Source organism: Tamandua tetradactyla, chromosome 2 (genome assembly GCF_023851605.1).
Source record: "Tamandua tetradactyla isolate mTamTet1 chromosome 2, mTamTet1.pri, whole genome shotgun sequence".
NCBI classification, from domain to species: Eukaryota; Metazoa; Chordata; class Mammalia; order Pilosa; family Myrmecophagidae; genus Tamandua; species Tamandua tetradactyla.
This window is the reverse complement of record NC_135328.1, coordinates 18,015,205-18,036,065: the sequence shown is the minus strand read 5'-3', so window position 1 is coordinate 18,036,065 and position 20,861 is coordinate 18,015,205. Positions and strand designations below refer to the sequence as shown.

General features: G+C 41.2%; 1 protein-coding gene across 2 annotated transcripts in view; it reads right to left on the bottom strand.

Moving 5' to 3' along the window:
- The window catches only part of LOC143666756 (uncharacterized), a 279,905-nt gene that overhangs the window by 165,285 nt on the left and 93,759 nt on the right, over positions 1-20,861 (bottom strand). For both annotated transcript variants that reach the window (XR_013167722.1, XM_077140315.1), the window contains exons 3-4: positions 7,849-8,114; positions 6,413-6,547 (exon numbers count right to left, since the gene is read on the bottom strand). Coding sequence is in view for 1 of the 2 variants with exons in the window: in XM_077140315.1 (XP_076996430.1) it covers positions 8,008-8,114 (107 nt within the window). In the remaining variant the exon portion in view is untranslated. The remainder of the gene's footprint in view (positions 1-6,412; positions 6,548-7,848; positions 8,115-20,861) is intronic.

The window sequence follows — 20,861 nt, the reverse complement described above, 5'->3', positions numbered from 1 at the left end:
ATTGACTCAGGATTAAAACATGGCTTTTTTGTAGTACATAATATTTTCAAACAGGCACATCATAGCATAAGGACATAGCACTACAGGGACTAGATTGCATAAATGTAATGTCTAAATTCAAACTTAATGAGTTGTAGATACAAGTCTGAAATTTGTAACCATGACATATAACAAATCACAAATTGTTTATAATTATGAAAACAGAATAGAAGAAAGCCCTTTATATAATGAATGTTCTCATCTTTAAAGATGGCTTAGATTTCTATAGATCTCAAAAGCCTGATTTGTATTTAAAATGAATGGTGAAATTGGAACCCTTGGGTGGTGCGGGTGGGAATGGAAAATGGTGCAGCTGCTATAGAAAGCAATATAAGCATTCCTCAAAAAATTAAACAGAATCACCATATTCTGTAATACCACTAGAATCACCACTCCTAACTATATGCCCAAAAGAAGTGAAAGTAGGGACTCGAATACTTGGAAAACAATCATCATAACACCACTACTCATAAACACCAAAAGGTAGAAACAGTCCCAATGTCCTTCAACAGGTGAACAGATAAACAAAATGTGGTTTATAATACATACAATGGAATATTATTCAGTCGCAATAAAAGAAATGAAGTTCTGATATGTGCTACAATAAGGATGAACCTTGAAGACATCATGATGAGTGAAAAAATCTAGATACAAAAGGACAGATATTATATGACTCCACTTATATTAAATATCTAGGATAAGCAGTTTCATAGCAACAGAAAGTAAATTAAAGATTACCAGGGACTAGGGGGAGGAGGAAATGAGGAGTTATTGCTTAACGGGTTCAGAGGTTCTGTTTTAGTTTCCCAGGCTGCTCAAGCAAGCAACATGATACGGGTCAATTTAAACAATGGGAATGTATTCACTCACGGTTTTGAGGCTAAACAGAAGTCCAAATCAAGGCATCATCTATTGTGGGATGCTTTCATTGGGAGGTAAGTGGCCTTCTTGACAAAGAACAGACATTCCAGGTTCTCAACCTCTCCTGTCCATAGCTGTGCCATCTCCCCGCCCAATGGGAGGCATGATTTGATTCTCTGAACTCCTTCTCAGCTTATTATTTCTGCTATCTCCTTCCCACATGCAGAAGGACATTTGGGAGATTTTCCTCTATCTGTGACACCAAGTCTCTTGGTATACAAGCAAATATGCCTATTTGATTATAACTGTCTCTTGGGATGTACAGAAACTTGGAATTAAGAGAAGCTCCCTTTGTAAATAATGGGGTGAGGGACAACAGTTAAGAGGAGGTTTAGATCTCCTATTTGGGGAGGGTATGTTTACTGGTTTTCTGTCTCTTGGGAACAATGAAATTATCTAAAATTGAGAATGTTGATGGACTGTGGACTTTGGGTCCTCTACATGATGCCCGATGAATGCAGGTGGCTGAAGGATGCACTGATGGAATAGTAGAATGGCGAACAATAGTGATACTTATGAATGAAGGCTGTGCAGCTACAAAAAGGAACATTGTCTTGAGGCATGCAATGATGTGAATGAATGTGTGGGATATTTGGTACAACAAAATAAGACAGAAACAAAAAGACAACAATGGTATGGTCACCTTTAGAAAATGCTTATAAGAAAACAGGAGCCTAGATTGTAAACTTTTAGAGCAGACACATCAAGTCTGGAGTGGTGATTATTATTTCTGGATTTTGTGAGGGTGTTTTATATATATAACCTGATATTTAGAGCTAAGGATGAATCCAAACAGGTTGGGGTTAAAGTAATTTAGGACATAGAGGTAAGGAAGACAGTGTCTATATTTTAGAACCACACATACTCTTTGAGGAAGAAAGGTTTATTTGATCTGGAACTGAAATTTTCTGTAGTACACAATCTAATTCAACCTATCTGTATAGCTCATTTGAACAACTAAAACACAGAGAGCACAGAATGAGAAAAAGGTCCTTTAATCCTATATAGATTATTATAAATGCCTGGAAACATCCTAGAGTATATTAAGCAGATAATCAAAAAGTATTGGCAAAGTCCCCTGAGGGAGGGGAAAAAGAACATGGAACTATTAAACCTTACCATCAGGGAATCCCCTGATACTGTGTCAAATTTTAGGGACACCCAAATCAATAGGCCATGCCCTCGACCATGAGGTTTACTCTTGTGAAGCTTATGTAGGTAGTGGAGAAGCTTAGACTATCTATAGGCATGCCTAGGAGTTACTTCTGGAGGACCTCTTTGTTGTTGCTCAGATGTGGCCTCAGTCTCTCTAAGCCCGACTCTGCAAGTGAAATCATTGCCCACCTCCCTATGTGGGACATGACATCCAGGGGTAAAAGGTGACATGAGAGAGGACTCCCAGGGATGAATTCAGACCTGGCACCGTGGGATCAACAATTCCATCCTAACCAAATGGGGGAAAAGAAGTGTAATTAATAAAGTATCAGTGGCAGAGAGAGTTCAAAGAGTCAAGAGGTTACTCTCACGCAAGCTTCAGACCTTGCTACCTACCATAATCTGCCAACCCCCATTCCAGCCAATCCTAAAGAACACCTGGGGCAATATATAAGATTCCACAAGGGTTCCAGGCACTGGAGTAACTTGCCAGAAACCTACAACCTCCAGATGGGTCCCTGATCAAGATAAGTCCTGAAACCTAGAGGGCCCAGCCTCTCCAGAACATCAAATAGTTTCATCTTCCTACCCCATATTAGTGACAGATCCTTCCAATATCAAAAATTTAGAGTTGCCATAGCCCAAGCAACCCCAATGAGAGGTGTGGAAAGATCAAAGGTGATGGTGAATTATACATAGAAGATAGGACTTAACAAATGAATATGAATGCTGAATCATTAAATTGATATCTCATTTAGTCTTCAACATTTTAGAGCAGCTAGAAGTAAAAACCTAAAATTGTGAAATTGTAACCCATGTCAAAGTCTGAAATACGTTCTACAACTAATTGTGGTGTTGTGCTTGGAAATTTATAGCTTTTTTGCATATATGTTATTGTTCACAAAAATAAAATGAAAAAAATCGATTGTGATGATTAAAAAAAAAGTATTTAAGCCTGCTAGCCTCCTATATTCTGGAGAAGCTAGAAGGAAAAATATGAGAGGATTGTGTGGTAGCCCATGACAAACTCTGGGATCTATCCTATTACTACTTTTTGAAGAGTGCTTTGAAAATTATTGCTGTTTTATTTCTTTGCTTTGTATATATGTTATAATGTACAATAAAAAAATTTAAAAAAAAGAAGCTCCCTTTGGATGCCCCAAAGCAGACCCACGTGCTCTCAGGTGAGGGATAACAACACTTGAAAGGAGGCCACAGCCCTGAAGCCCAGGTGTAAGAACAAAGCTTCTCTCTCCCAGCAAGGACATGTTCAGGACCCAGCTAATACAGTAGCTTTCCACCAAGCCAGAGGAAATCCTCAGCCCTAATCTTTGGCACGTGCAAGAATAACTTAGACATTTTAGTGTATACTTCTGTTTGAGTGAATAAGCCCCTTTCTTCTGGAAAGGCCAGGGAAAATATTTTTATTTTCAAAAATCCTTAAGGGATAAAATTAGCCCTGGCAGCCAAGAGAGAGAGAGATCTATAAATCTGACACCAGAGTTAAGATGCAATTGCACAGCAGCTGTGAGCTTGGAGAGAAGCTTGACAGGGATTTGCTTGCCCCCTATGTGGTCTCAGACTAGAAAATTCCATGGCAGGGCACTCCAGGCAGACTCACATAGGCTGCCTTCTACCTCCACAAACAGGAAATCTAACACAGAAAAAGTAAGATACATCATTCTATAGCACCTTCCTGATCTGTATTTTGTCCATAAAATGGAACTAGTGTTTTTCGTTTTTTTTAAAGAAACTATATAATAATGTGTGTATGTTTATCATTATTGGAGCAAATGCAGTAGAACTTAAATGTACAAAAGTTTTTTGATATGCTGGATTCAGAAGACCTGAGCTCTAGTCATAGAGTTGCTCTACATCTCCAAATCCCGACTTCTCCCTGGCTCTCAGTTTTCTCATCTATAAAAGGAAGTGGGTGCAAGGGCTGTGAATCAGCAGCCTTTTAGCTGAGTGCTCACAACACATTTCATTTGAGTTACTCCATGTGTCTCCAAAAGTTTAACTTAATCACCTTTAGATGGGCAGATGCTCCAGAGGCTGCTGAGTCCATTACTTGTTGATCTTATAATAGGTCCAGTTTCATACTTCTGAGACCAGCCTTGCCCAGAGACATCTATATAATGTGCCCCCAGAAAAGCCTTGTTCTTCTAATCCTGATTCAGTATTGTAGGGTGAAATATTTCAACTAGATTATTTCCATGGAGATGTGGCACACCCAATTGTGGGTATGACCTTTGATGAGATGGAGATATGACTCCATCTATTCAAGGTGGGTCTTGATTAGTTTACTGGAGTTCTTAAAAGAATCGACACTGGAAAACATTTAGGAGAAAGCTTAGATGCAGACATTTGGAAATGCAGAAGCACCAGGAGATGCCAGGAGCTGAGACAGCCAACAGAAGTTGGACAGGAAACCAGCACCCAGCAGGCACCCCCATGTGCTGCTCCCTGAGATGCTAAGCTAAGAGACAAAACCCAGAGTTTTGCCCCAGAGCAGCTAAATCAGGACCCACAGACACCTAAAGAGAAAGCCACTGGAATCAGAAGCTAAAGGCAAAGGAATAGGGAACAAGGACAAGCAGACACCTGTCACGTGCCTTCCCATATGACAGACCTCAGTCTATCTTTGGAGTCAAGGTAATTTTCTCTGGATGCCTTAGTGGACACTTTTGGATTTGGGACATTTTTAGGCCTTAGAATGGTAAACTTGTAACTTAATAAATCCCCCTTTATAAAAGCTGATCTATTTCTAATATATTACATTCCAGCAGCCTTAGCAAACTAAAAGAGCATCTAAGCTTGAAATTAAAGAATCTCAAAGGGTCTATCCCAGTCTTTAAAAAAATTTTCTGCAATGTTTTGACTCAGTATAGCAACATCTAATGCCCCCTTTCTACTTAGATGGCTTAGCTTGAGCTGCATTTTGAAAACATAGAGAGATAAAGCAGCCCAGCAGAAGGAACAAAAAACACATTAAAACTGGAGCACTAGACAGCTTCATGCTGGTTCTAGAACTGCAAGCAGTGGGGCATGACCTAAGGGAAGGGTGTCTGGGGAGAGTAAGGGAAAAAGCAAAATTGTGGTGAGAAGCATAACAAGAATCAAACACTGAAAAGTCTTGGGAGCTACCCGAAAACCTCGAACTTTGTCCCGAGGACTGGAAGGGGTGGCAGATGGGGCAATCATTAGGAGTTTTACCTGGTTGGGTTTACATCTCTCAGGCATCTGTGTGGAGGATGGACAAGGACTTTTCTTTCCAGTAAAAAGTACTTTCCTCATCAGTGAAATCAGGAGTTAATGTGTCAGGTGGTTCACAAAACCGGTTGCATCTTAAAATGACCTGGGAAGCTTATTACAATGCTTATACCCAGGTCTCGTGCCCATAGATTTTTATTTAATTAGTGAGGGGAGGCAGGGCTTTTTTTTTTTTTTTTTTTTTAGTGTGATCATCTTAAGGGCTCTTCTCACTCTGAAATTCTGTCAACTACGCAGGGAAATCCCCATCATTCAAAATGAACAGTAGCGAGTAGCCATTTCCTTTCCATCTTCAGACTCCAAAATCTGGGACAAGGTTTGGAAAGCACTTTCAAACAGTTTATAGCATTCATCTTCTTTAAACTGGGTTTTATTCTTGGGCTTATCAAGTTTATCCCTGGAAAAAAGCTTAAGATGATGTTCACAGAATTATTTCAAACTTCTCTTTCAGAATTGCATGGGGTCAAATCATTTAGATGTGAATGAATACCAGCACCTCCCAAATAATTGGAAAATCAATCTAAAATGATGAGCAAAACCTATTTGCATCCTGTAAAGGATTGTTTTTAATCAGTTAGTGAGCATATATTCTAACCATAGCCTTAGTATATGTAATATTTTCCAGAATGAATCATTCTCGTATTGTGAATCTGAACTTATTCTCTGCCTATCTGTTCTTCTAGCCTATACATAGGGACATTTGTTATTTGCCTGCTGGGGTTTTTTTGGTGTTTTTTTTTTTTTCCTGCTTGTTTTTAAAGCTAATATTTATTGAGTACTCACTGGCATTGTGCCAAGAGTTCTACAACTAAGTTAGCATTTACCACCGTTTCATTAATGAGGAAACCTCAGAGAGAATAAATAAGGACAAAGAGCAAGTAAGAAGCAGTGCTAAGATTTGAATCCATAATCTCATCTCCTAAACCCATGTGCTTCACTGTTACCTTACACTCTCCCTACCCTTCTCCCCACCCACCCCACCCCCAATTAAATCTTGCCTCCCACCCACACCCCCCATCCTAACCTGTGGAGCTGGATTCCATCCTGAGACCACTGAAGATACGTGGGGAGGTGGATTATGAAGTGACCAAAGAAACTCAGGGCACCTGGTCCTCACGTGGGGCTGTCCATCTGGTCGCTGTGGGTAAGACGCCCTCTGCTGTTGAAGAAGATGTAAATGTGGGTTACAAAACAAGCAGGGAAGACTCACCTCTCCATATCCTAAGAAGAAACCTAATCCCGAGATGAATTTGTCCCTTACAAATAAACAGTTGTACCTCCCGGTCATAAAGAAAACACGCCTACTCTATCCGTCTCCACTTCATTCCAAAATTACAAGAGACATCAATCTCAGCTTCCAAAGATTATGTCTAAATTCCAACCATGGAATCATTATACCAGTCCCAAGAGAAGACGCCACCCCCTCGGCTAGTTGCCCTCTTCCTGTGTTCACACGGCCAGCATCGAGCTGAAACTTTTACTTTTATGGCTCTCATCTTCTTTTAAAAGTGTGATTGTGAAAAGAAGGAATGTCTCCTACCTTAGGTCTTATGATAACTTGACCTCACTGCTAAAAGCCCACAGCCTTGGATGCATTCTTTCTTTATCCAGACATTATAAAACATTTACGGACCCCTGGGGCAAGTTAATCATAAAATATTCAGTAACATCTGGGTCATATAATTTACTGAGTCTAGAGTCTGAAAATATGGCGCCTGTACTGCAGGCTGCCCTGCATCACGTGGGCCATTAGACCTGGGAAGGTGCTACTTTACAGTCCTTTGCCTCCACTTTCCCTCTCCCTCAGGCAACCTCTCTCTCCAGAAACTCACAGTCATGGGGCTACAAGTATATAGGCTAAGAACCAGTTTGTGCTCAGAGTCACCAGGAGAAAAACAGTTTCTAACCAAGGGAGCCTGGCCATAAGGGGTGGGGTTGTGTTCACCTCTTCAGGACCCTACACAGGTCACGGGACAAAGGTAGAAAAGCCAAGGTGAGAGGCTGAGGAGGCAAGTGCCTGGAGGATGGTGGGAGCTCCCTTTCCTCCCTGCATCCTGCACACACACACACACACACACACACACACACACACACACACACACACACACACACACACACACACACACACACACACACACACACACACACACACTGGGGAGCTTTAAGCTCTCATGGCCCAGAAACTAACAGAATCATATAGAAAGAACACCTGCCTAGCAATCAGGACACAAGAGTTCTTTCAGGCAGGCAGTCAAGAAATCCACCACCAATACTCTCTCTGGGCCGGGCTCTACCCCCACCCCTCCAGTGTGACCCTGCTACCTCTGTGATCCTTGGGGTTCTCTTATGGGGTTAGGAGTGGAACTGTGTCCCCCAAAGAGGCATGTCCAAGTCCTAACCCTGGTCCCGTGAATGTGAACGTCTTCAGAAATTGGGTTATTTAAAAATGGAATTACTTACGTTGAAATGAGATCAGACTGGAATCCTGCAGGCTGGTGTTCTTATGAGAAGGGGCGAGGAGACACAGGCAGGGAGAAGGCCCATGAGGAGATGTGGCCACAGGACAGAAGCAGACACTGGGTTACGCCCCAGGCCAAGAGGCAGGGAACAGACTTTCCCCTACAGACATGAGAGGCCAGCACAGCCCTGCCCAGTCCTTGATGTCAGAATTCTGGTCTCCAGAACTGCAAGAGCCACCAGTCTGTGGTACTCTGTTTGTGGACACCCTAGGAAATTAAGACAGGGTAAATTTCAGGGTGGGGCAGACAAAGCTGGGAGGTGGCTGTGAACTACACACCTTTCCTGTGCCAAATCCTGGTCAGCACCCTTAGCCCACACCCAGCTGCATGTTTATTTTTTTATTATTATTTTTTTTACATGGGCAGGAACCAGGAATCGAACCTGGGTCTCCAGCATGGCAGACGAGAACTCTGCCACTGAGCCACCGTTGCCTGCCCTGCATGTTTATTTTGAAAACGTTCCTCAGAGGGTGTGGCGCATCCCTTCAGGAACAACCAGATTCCATGCTTGATAAGCCAAGTGACCAGACATCCAGTTTTCTCAGGACCATTCCAATTCATACCTGCTATTCTGGCTAATTTATCACTAATATGTCCCTTCACTCTCCAAAGGGTCCCAGTTTGGATAATAAATCATATGGCCACCATCCATAAGGACCCTTTCAGATTGATTTTTCTCTGACACACACCACCAAAAAGAATTTAGGGCTTCTAGAATCTTCCATGTGAAAATCTCCCAACCCATGTTGAGATTCCCAGCCAGGAGTCTCATACATGTCTCAGCCTTCACATAGTGGCTTCCCTTTTCCCTTGTCTCCAGTCTGCCCCCCGCCCAGGGTCTCCAGTGAAAAGCTGCATGAAGACCACTTGTCATGGCTGTGGAGGCTGCCCCAGTGGCCCCAGCACAGCAGAGCCTCTAGCCACCCCTAGTTCTGCATGTTGTGGGAGAAGATCACACACACCGCCTAGTGCCTCACTCAGGCAAGAGTCCAGGAACCAAAGCAAAGGTAGGTTCCCCAAAACCCCAGAAGCCTTCCTTGCATAACAAGTATTCTCACAGCTCATTATTCCCATTACAGAGATCACAAAATGATGGACCATGAATCAGTTCTAGGTAGCAGGTGTGTTTCTTTGGACCTACCTTGAGTTTGTTATGGTTCTTGTTTTTAATGCTGAGCCAACATTTTAAAATTAGGGGGTTTCATGTAAAATTGATGATGTGCTGAAGAACCACTTGTGAGAGCCCAATGTTAAATTTTCTAGACTTTTGTGAGTGGTTGTTGAGCACAGCTATTATTAAAACTAAAATTATATAAATGTACCCTTAAGGAAATTCTATGCAAAACAAAGGTAATAATTGGATTGTGGTGATGGCCGTATAACTCGGTAAACATATTAAACTGTATTGACCTGCACACTTAAAACATGTGACTGGTGAATTTTGCAGTATGTAAATTGTGTCTCAATAAAACTGTCAAAAAGAAATAACATTCTTAAAAGGTAATAAATATGGAAAACTCATCACTTTCAAATTGTTGTATTGCAATTCACCATAATCTACACTCTTGAGGTTACCTCATCTATTCCATCTGTATTATCTATTGGAATGCTACTACACATGTCTTCCCAACTCTGCCTGCTGTGACATCCCATTCATGGCTGAAAATACACTATGAGAATAGTGATACAGGACTAGGCATTACAAATCAGGGTTTAGTTTATTTTTTATTGATTGTCTAGACTTAAAATGATGGAGAAAATGTTAATAATGCAGATTAAACTTGAAGCATGCTGGGCCTCTAGTCCTTACATTGCAAATAGCACAAAAATTGAGGAAATCTTCCAGAAGTTACCAGGCTATTATCCAATTCAGAAAAGAAGTCGCTCGTGTCATTTATGACAAGTGTAGTTCTAGCATGAAAGCTATTTGATATTTTCATTTACCATATGTATTAGTCAGGGTTCTCTAGGGAACAGAATCAACAGGAGATATCTGTAAATATCAGATTTTATAAAAGTGCCTCACACAACTGTGGGGATGCATGAGTTCAAATTTAGTAGAGCAGACCACAAGCTGGCAACGCCAATGAAGGTCTTCAATAATTCTCCCTACTGGCTGGCTAAAGTAGAGATGAAAATTTTCTCTTCTAACTTCTCCTTTTAAAGCCTTCAATTTATTGGATTAAATTGCTCTTGGGGAAGATAGATGTAATCAGCCATAGATATAATCAATGTATTGATGATTTAAATCCACAAAATGTCCTTATCATAACAGGCTAATGCTTACTTGACCAACAACTATACATAAATCTGGAAGGTCTCTTATATTTGGTGGCCATATAATTTATTATCCAAACTGGGACACTTTGGAGAGTGAAAGGGCATATTATTGATAAATTAGCCAGAATATCAGGTATGAATTGGGATGGTCCTGAGAAAATTGGATGTATGGTGTTCTAGTTTGCTAGCTGCTGGAATGCAATAGTCCAGAAACAGAACAGCTTTTAAAAAGGGGAATTTAATAAATTGTTAGTTTACAGTTCTAAGATCAAGAAACCATCTAATCAAAAGTTACCACCCATCGGGCGGGCCGCGGTGGCTCAGCGGGCAAAGTGCTTGCCTGCCATGCCGGAGAACCTCGGTTCGATTCCCGGCCCCAGCCCATGTAAAAAACAAACAAACAAACAAAATACAATAAAACAAGAAAATGTTTAAAGATGTTTCCCTTTCTTCCTTCCTTCCTTCCTTCTCTCTGTCTTTCCTTCCCTTCCTCCCTCTTTCTTTAAAAAAAAAAAAAAAAAAAAAAAGTTACCACCCGCAATTGCGCGGGTCACATCTTCATGGAAACAATCAAAATGCTCCCACCCAGCAATATTCAATGAGGATTAAAGGGCATGGCTTTTCTGGGGTCCATCATAGATTCAAACCAGCACATATGGTTACTTGGCTTATAAAGGATGGAATTTAGCTGTTCCTGAAGGGATGGGCCATACCCTCTGAGGAACAATCACTCCAGCCAGTACAGCAATTCCCTTTCTTTCCAGTTGATTCAGCGGCATGAGAACCGTAAAGTAGCCAGGCAGCAATCTTAACTTCCAGTTCAGTGGAATCACTGTTATGTCTCCTGGTGGAAGCACTCCTCCTATTGGAACTAAAACCAGCAGAACTTAAGGTTGTAGGGACAAGACACAAAAATTTTCCTAGTGGATCACTAGGGGTGAAAGTGAGCGGTGCCCGTCCCATTTCCACCCCTTGATTCTTGAACCTGTGCATCCTGGCTATGGGAGAAACACCATACAGTGAACAGTGATTCAGAGCATGCACAGCCTCCTGGAGAACATCACCCTAGCCCTGCATGGTATTGCCACCTAGTTGGCACCATAATTGAGTCATCAAAAGGCCATGCCACCATTCTATCAACCCAGCTGCCTCTGGATGATGGAGAACATAGCAAGATCTGAGAATTCCATAAGTATGTACCCATTCCTGAAATGGGCTGATGGTGGACAAAGCATTCTGGAAGTCCACAGATAGTAGTTCTGGCAAAAGTATTATGTGCAGGAAAGGCAAATCCATATCCCAAGTATGTGTCTATTATAGTAGGGCAAATTGCTGCCCCTTCCATGTTGGAAGTAGTCCAATGTAATCAACCACGTAGCAAGTTAATCACCTCAGCAAATGGTGCCATACGCGAGGCTGAGTGTGGGTCTCTGCTGTTGGCAGACTGGGGCCTCAGGAGTGGCTATAGCCAGGTCAGCTGTAGTGAGTGGAAGTCCATATTGCTGATCCGATGCATACCCTCCATCTCTTCCACCTTGCCCACTTGTTCATACGTCCACTGGGCAATAACAGGAGCGGATGGGGAAAGAGATGACTGGTATCCACAGAACAGGTCATCCTGTCCACTTGATTATTAAAACCTTTCTCTGCTGAAATCACCCTCTACAGAGCATTCACATGGGACACAAATAATTTCATGTTTTTTGCCCTCTCATAAAGGTCTATCCACATACCTCTTCCCCAGACCTCCTTCTCACCAATTTTCCAATCATGCTCCTTCCAAGTCTCTGACCATCCAAACAAACCATTAGCAACAGCCCATGAGTCAGTATACAAACACACCTTCTGGCCAGTTCTCCTTCCAAAATAAATGGACAACCAGATACACTGCTCAAAGTTCAGTCCACTGGGAGGATTTCCCCTCACCACTGTCCTTCAGAGACATCCCAGGAAGAAATTACAGTGTTGCAGCTGTCCACTTTCAGGTGCTATCTGCATATCATGCATAACCATCTGTAAACCAGGCCCAAGTTTTTTCTTCCTCAGTCAAATTACTGTAAGGAACGCTCCAAGAGTCCACAGCTCTAGGCTGGGAAACAGAAGGTAATATGGTGGGAGTGGGGGCCATAGTATTTGGGATACTTCTTCATGTAACTTACTTGTACCTTCAGGACCTACTTGAGCCCTATATATATGACATTTCCATTTTATGATGGAGTGCTGCTGCCCATGCCCAGCTTTATAGCTTGATGGGTCAGCAACATCCAGCTCATGATAGGCAACTCAGGTCTCATGGTAATTTGGTGGCCCATTGTTAAACATTCAGTCTCTACTAAGGCCTAGTAGCAGACCAAAAGCTGTTTCTTAAATGAACAGTTATCTGCAGAGGATGGCAAGGCTTTACTCCAAAATCCAATGGTTTTCACTGTGAATCTCCTATAGGGGTCTGACACTGGCTCCAGACAACATTTCTATTTGCCACTGACACCTCCAGCACTTGGACCTGCTGGATCATATGGCCCAAGTGGCAGAGCAGTTTGTACAGCAGCCTGGACCTGTGGCCAAGCATCCTCTAATTTTGGTCCCCACTCAAAAGAAGTAGTTTTTTGGGTCACTTGTTAAAGGGGCCAGCATAGCATACTCAAATGAAGACTAGGTTGCTCCAAATTCAAAATAGGTCAACTAGGCATTATGCCTCTTTTTTAGTTATAGGAGGGCCAGAGGCAACAACTTATCCTTCACCTTAGAAGGGCTATCTCTACATGCCCCACACCACTGGATACCTAGAAATTTCACTGAGGTGGGAGGACTGTATTTTGTTGGATTTATTTCCCATCCTCTGATACACAAATCTCTTATCAATAAGTCTAGAGTAGTTGCTACTTCTTGTTCACTAGGTCCAATCAACATGCTATCAATATAATGGACCACTGTGATGTCTTGTGGAGGGAGAAACTATCAAGGTCCCTGTGGACAAGATTATGACGTAAGGCTAAAGAATTTGTATACCCCTGAGGTAGGACAGTAGAGGTATACTCTGGCCTTGCCAGCTGAAAGCAAACAGTTTCCGATGGTCCTTACTAATAGAAATTGAGAAAAATGCATTTGCCAGATCAATAGCTGCATACCAGGTATCAGGGGATGTGCTTAGCAATGAAACCACATCTGGAACAGCAGCTGCAATTGGAGTCACCACCTGGTTAAATTTACAATAATCTACAATCATCCTCCAAGACCCATCTGTTTTCCACACAGGCTAAATAGAAGAGTTGAATGGGGATGCAGTAGGAATCACAATCCCTGCATCCTCTAAGTCCTTAAAAGTGGCACTAATCTCTGTAATCCCCCCAAGAATCTGTTATTGCTTCTGATTGACTACTTTGCTAGGTAAGGGCAGTTCTAGTGGCTTCCACTTAGCCTTTCCTACCATAATAGCTCTCAATTCATGTTTTGGTTTGTTAAAGCTACCAGAATGCAAAATACCAGAAATGGAATGGCTGTTATAAAGGGCATTTATTAATTTGCAAGTTTACAGTTCTAAGGCTATAAAAATGTCCAAACTAAGGCATCTGGGGAAAGATACCTTGACTCAAGGAAGGTTGATAGTTCCAGAACATCTCTGCCAGCTAGAAAGGCATATGGCTGGCATCTCCTGGGGTTTTTGGCTTATGGTTTCAAACAGTTTCTCCAAGGATATTTAATTTCTGCATCTCCAAACATCTGGATCTTGTATTAACTCTGTCAGCTCTGTCATTTGCCAGCTCTGTTGGCTCTCACACTCTTTCCAAAATGTTTTCCTCTTAGGGAACTACAGTAAGTAAGCCACCTTAAATAGGTGGAGACACATCTCCACGGAAACCACCTAATCAAAAGGTCCCACCCACAACTGGATGGGTCACATCTCCATGGAAACAACTTAATAAAAAAGATCCTATTCAACAATATTGAGTGCAGATTAAAAAACATGGCTTTTCTGGGGTACACAAAAGTTTCAAACCAGCATTTCACCCTCTACTAAAGCCTAGTAGCAGAGCATACTCTTCCATATGCAAAATACATTCCTTCCATTACAATATGGCATACCCATAAACCATTTCAGTAACAATACAAATGCAATACAAAGTCAAAACCAGTACAAAATCTCATTAAACTCAGTTATAGGCATGGTCTGTCCTAAAGCAAAATTCTCCTCTCACTATGGACCTATAAAACTCAGGACAAATTATCTACTTCCAATATACAAAGGAGGACCAGTCATAGGATATATATTCCCACTGCCATAGGAAGAAACCAAAAGGAAAACAGGGGTCACCAGACCCAAACACTTCCAAAAACCTGTAGGACAAACTCTATTAGATTTCAAAGTCTGGAAGCCATTTCTCCTCATGGTTTGAGAAAGTGGCAGTCCCACTGTGCTGGTTCGAATCTGTTGTGTACCCCAGAAAAGCCAAGCTCTTTAATACTCATTCAATATTGCTGGGTGGGGTCTTTTATATTGTTTCCATGCAGAGGTGACCCACCCAATTGTGGGTGGTAACTTTGAGTAGATGGTTTCCATGGAGATTTGTCTCCACCAATTCACAGTGGGGTGGCTTACTAGAGTCCTTTAAGAGGAAACCATTTTGGAAAAAGCTTTAGAGCAAACAGAGCCTGCACAACCAGAAACCTTTGGAGATGAAGAAAGAAAATGCCCATGGGGAAGATGTTTGAAACGAGAAGCCAAAGACCACAGCAGATGCCAGTCACATGTCTTCCCAGCTGACAGAGGTGTTCCTGACCCATCGGCCTTTCTTGAACCAAAGTATCTTTATCTGAATGCCTTAGTTTGGACATTTTTATAGGTTAGGAATTGTAAACTTGCAACTTAATAAATTCTCTTTTTAAAAGCTATTCTATTTCTGATATATTGCATTCCAATAGCTTACAAACTAAAATACCACTCTTTCCAAGGGCCTACACAGCAATCCTGCTTTCTCCAAATACTGGAGTGCGTTAAGATTACAAAACTGGGACTCATTGGGTGACCACCTTTTTCTTGGCTCCACCATCTCCAAACATTGGGGCAGCCCCAGTCTCTCTGCCATCTCCAGAGCACATGCTCAAACCTCTCAGAACAATGAGGCAATTGCCAGGCTCACCACAAACCCCAGTTTATGTGCTCCACCCTCTCTAAGGCCTGGGGTAATGAAACTCTTCCTGAGCAGTGAAGTAGATGGCCTGCCCTTTGATTCCAGGGGAAGTTCCCCTCTCCACATAGATGGGTGGGTCCACTCTCTGGCCCAAGATTTCCTGGATCCATACCTTAGCTTGCATGGTTTTGCCTCTGAAGTTATTTTTCCTTCAATTTGTCCCTTTTCTGTCCCTTTTAGTCCAGACTGGCAGTGATTCCATTTATGCAGACCCCACAACACTCTTGTTGGTTTCCTATGCAGTATACTGGGATTATACACATCAGATAATAGGACTTTCCACAAATCCTTTCTAGATAACTCCATTTTAAATTCTCGCTTGTCCTCTAATGGCTGCCTGCTTCCGTGTTTGGTTAAATCCTCGTGGGGTGCCCTAGTCATTGAAGTCTCAATTTCTGGAAGCCCAGAATTTTCCAGACCATCAATTTCTGTTTTCTTTGTACCCAAAAGTTCAGTTCCCAGCTTATCTCTTTCCTATCTCATTCTACTATAACCTTCAAGGAGCAGCCAGACTGCATTTTCCATTTAGCTTGGAAATTTCCTCAGCTAAGTATCTAGGATTATCACCTTTAAATTCTAACTTCCATCCAACAACAGTACTCAATTTGGCCAGATTATCTGCCATTTTTAAACAAGGGTCACCTTCTTTCCAGTTTGCAATGACACATTCCTCATTTCTGTCTAAAGCCTCATCAGAGGTATCTTTAGAGTTCAGAGGTGGAGTTTAGATTTCTACCAACAGTTTCTTCAAAGTATTCTAGGCCTTCTCTAACAAGATCCTCACAATTCTTCCATAATCTTCCCCTTATCCATTAAAAAAGCTGCTCTAACATGTTTGGTATTTGCAAACTGCAGCACACCATTTCTTTGGTACCAAAATCTGTTTTGGTTTGCTAAAACTGCTGCTATACAATATACCAGAAATAGAACGGCTTTTATAAAGGAAATTAATTAATTTGTAAATTTCAGTTCTAAGTCTATAAACATGTCCAAACTAAGGAAAATGTATCTTAATTCAAGAAAGGATGACGAGTCCAGAACACCTCTGTCAGCTGGGAAGGCATGTGGCTGGTATCTGCTGGGATCTTTGGCTTCTTATTTGAAACAGCTTCCAGGAACATTTACTTTCTCCATCTCCAAACATCTGAGTCTCAGGTTGGCTCTGTCAGCTCTGTTGTTTTGTTGGCTCAGATGGCTCTCAAACTTTTTCCAAAATGGTTTGCTCTTAAAGAACTCCAGTAAGTGACCCACCTTGAATAGGTGGAGACACATCCCCATGGAAATCACCTAATCAGAATGTCCTACCACAATTGGGTGGGTCACATCTCCATGGAAAAATCCTACTCAATAAAACATTTTAAAATCCTACTCAACAACATTGAATCAGGATTAAAGAACATGGCTTTACTGGGGTACCCAACAGTTTCAAACTGGCACACTCCACATGTCAGAGAATCAATGTGCAGAATCTGCCAGTTGCTGAATATGTCTATTCCAATTATGTATAATGGAACTGTGGAAACAACCACAGAATGGGTCCAGGGACCCACTCGACCCACTGTGAGATGGATCTGAGCTAAAACTCCACTGATCACCTGACTTCCATAAGTCCTTACTCTGGTGGACCAGAGTGACATTTTGGGTCTCCTGGAATTAATGCACTTCTAAACCATTGTCTAATAATTCCCAAAATTTCTGATCATTTCCTTTTCCCCAGTGTATAGATTCCCTGGTAACAAGCCATAGGTTTCTTTGAGGAAGGGTGGGAAGAAGATTAGCAGTGTACATTTTTGGCAGTTTAGCAGGGTCCTTCCCCAAGGGTACCTGGCCTTCCAGAGGCTCTGGGTCTGTAAAACTGTTCAAGTCTGGAAATTGATTAATGGGCCATGATTTTGTTTTTGTAATTCAAGTTAGATTTTTGTTCACTTGACCTAGAACATTTCAGCTTATACAGATCAAATGGGAATTTAGTAGATTATCCATCTATTTTACATCTAGGTACCCCCATGATCAATGCCATAGGTCTCTGCAAGTCAGATTATTTTGACTGCTGCTTTGAGTCTGCTGTCCATTATGGTAGCCATACCTACCTTCTCTTTGGTGATTAAATACTGCCATGTGGTTTCTGCCAACTTGAGATCCAATCATCCCCATTATGTTTAAGGATTCCAGCTCAGTGACAGCTGTTCCCACAGTAATATCTGACCTACAGAGAAGAACAACTATAGAGCTCTTCAGGGATGGTGGAGTTAGTCTCACAAATTTATTCCTCACAGTCCTAGAGAAAGGTGTGTCTTCTGGACATTCCTGGGGTATGTGATCTGATCTTCCATGATAAATTCACTCTAAAATTCCAATCTGTCTAAGCCATTGGATCCCCTTCTCTACATTATACCAGGGAAGTTCTGGCATTTCGACCTCAGGAAATGTTGGCCATATTTTGATCCACATTTCAGCCAACCACCCAAACAAACTGTTAATGCCCTTTCTAACCCCTTAAACTACAACATAAAATGCGAAGCTCTGTTTAGTGGGCCCATATCAATAAATTCAGCCTGATTCAACTTTATATTTCTTTCACCATTATCCCACACCCTTAATATATTCCCACTTAGAGTCCCCTAATTTCTGTCAATACCGATTGGAAAACTCATGCAGTTCTTTCAGAGTATAGCATACCTCTTCATGGGTCACATTTTGTATCTCACCTTTCAGTGCCTGTTGGGACATTAATCTAGTTATAGGTCTGGAAGAAAAGAAGGGTAATGGGGGTGGGTCATGAAAAGATATAGAAGTGTCCTTCAATCCAACTACCTCAGGGCATTCTATTGCAGTTTTATCTGGTGAAAGAGGATTAATCTCTCTGTGGGCTGTTTCCTCGGGGGAGGTGTTTACAGGGTTAGCAGAAACTGAGGTTAATCTCTTCAGATGGAGGTTGGATGACAGACTCCTCAGGGCCAGCTGGAGGTCAGAAAGCTGTTTCCTCAAGGCAGGCTGGAGATGGGGTGGCTGTCTCCTCAGGGCAGGCCATTATTGATTTATCTAGTAAAGACTCAGGAGAATCCAGGGCTTCAGTGTCGCCACCGACATCATCATTATTAGCCGTATGTCCCCATCCCAATTTTCAGTATCCCATTCCTTTCCAATCAATGCCCCTCACTTTAGCAGTAGGCATCTTGAAAGATTGAGAATTTAGTTTGCATTGTAAATCTGCTACTTGCACAATAAGACTCTGGGTCTGGTTTTCAGAGATCTCAATTCTGCAACCACAGGAAATAAGATTTTCTTTCAGGGCACATTTAGAAAGTTTTACATCTTTCATCCGGTACTTAAGTTGCAAATTTGAAGACTTCAGCTTGTTCCTCTCTTTTATAACTATATACAACATATCTAGGAACAAACAAGCCAACATCATTATACTTCTTAACTCCACAAAACTGTTAAGGTGTCAAAAACACTGCCACTCAGAGCCTTGCCTCATATAAGCATATGATTAGCAGAATCAAATGGTGATATTTTGCATACCTCTAATGCCACCTCATGCTATGGACTCCAATGTCATCTTGATTATTGTCAATGGAGACATTAGTGCCTTTGAATCTAATTAGAATAGAAAGACAATTGCCAAAACCTATTTTTAAGATTATTTTACTCAGAGCACTATTACCAGAAGAATACCTCATAATACATGTTCTCCTGAGGCCTGTAGCCTTTATCTTCACATGTGAAGAGTGCCTTAGTTCATGTGTGCTACTTTGAACAAGTTCTGGATATACCATTTAAAAATTCCTAATTAAAAAATAAGCCACAGTGAAAAAAAATGGACTCTTTTTCTCAAGAACCACTCCTAGTACCAAAACTGTAGTACTCAGGGTTCTCTAGAGAAACAGAACCAACAAGAGATAACTCTAAATATAAGATTCTATAAAAGTATCTCACCCAACTGTGGAGATGTACAAGTCCAAATTCAGAAGGGCAAGTTGCTAGCTGGCAACTCGGATGAAGGTCTTCAAAGAATTCCCCAGAAGAGGCTGGCTGGCTGAAGTAGAGATGAAAACTCTCTCTTCCAACTGCTGTTGTTATCATGTCTCCTTTAAAAAGCCTTCAACTTTTGGGCATTAGGATTAAACATCTCTCATTGCATAGGCTGAGCCCTCAATCTTGAGGTTTGCTCATACGAAACTTACCCCACAAAGGATAGCCTAAGCCTAGTTAAAATTAGGCCTAAGAGTTATCCCCAGAGAACCTCTTTTGTTTCTCAGATGTGCCCTCTCTCTCTCTCAGCCAACATGACAAGCAAACTCATTGCCCTCCCCACTCTCTACATGGGACATGACTCCCAGGGGTATAAACCTTCCTGGCAATATGGGACAGAAATCCTAGAATAAGCTGGGACTCAGTATCAAGGAAATGAGAAAACCTTTTAGACCAAAAGGAGAAAGAGAAAAATGAAACAAAATAAAGTCTGAATGGCTGAGAGATTTCAGAGTCTAGAGGTTATCCTGGATGTTATTCTTATGCATTACATAGATATCACCTTTTTAGTTAAGATATATTGGAGAGTCTGGAGGGAAGTGCCTGAAAATGTAGAGCTGTGTTCCAGTAGCCATGTTTCTTGAAGATGATTGTATAATGATATAGCTTTCACAGTGTGACTGTGTGATTGTGAAAACCTTGTGTCTGATGCTCCTTTTATCTATGGTATGGACAGATGAGTAAAACATATGGATTAATAATAAATAAATAATAGGGGGAACAAATGTTAAAATAAATTTAGTAGATTGAAATGCTAGTGATCAATTAAAGGGAATGATAAGGGGTATAGAAAAAATAAGGGAAATAAAGACTAAAATATATTGGGTAGATGAAAATACTAGCAATCAATGGGGGGTAAGGGGTATGGTATGTATGAGTTTTTTCTTTTTTCTTTTTATTTCCTTTTCGGAATTGATGCAAATGTTCTAAGAAATGATCATGGTGATGAATATACAACTATGTGATGATTTTGTGAGTTAAAGTGATTATATACCAAGAATGGAATAATCATATGGTAAGAATGTTCATGTTTGTATGTTGTTATGCTTAAAAAAATTAAAAAATTAAAAAACAAAAAAAAGTTTCTCATTACAAAAGACACTCCCCTTAGTTGATTGTAGATGCAATCAGCCATAGATTCAATAAACTTACTGATTATTTAAGTCCATGAAATGTTCTCACAGTGACAGGACAGTGCTTTCTTGACCAGGTAACTGGGCACCATCTCCTGGTCAAGTTGACAGATAACCTAACCATTACACCATATGATTAATGATATTTTCATTTACCATAAGAAGTGAGAGGATAGTGAACAAGAAAAGATCTTGCCTATTGGAACTACACTCATAATCAAGCTTTTATTCTGATTTTGTGACACAGTGGTTGATGACAGAATTATCAAAACTGAAAGTGGATTTTGAAAAAAAAAAGTTGCAAGTCACACACAGTA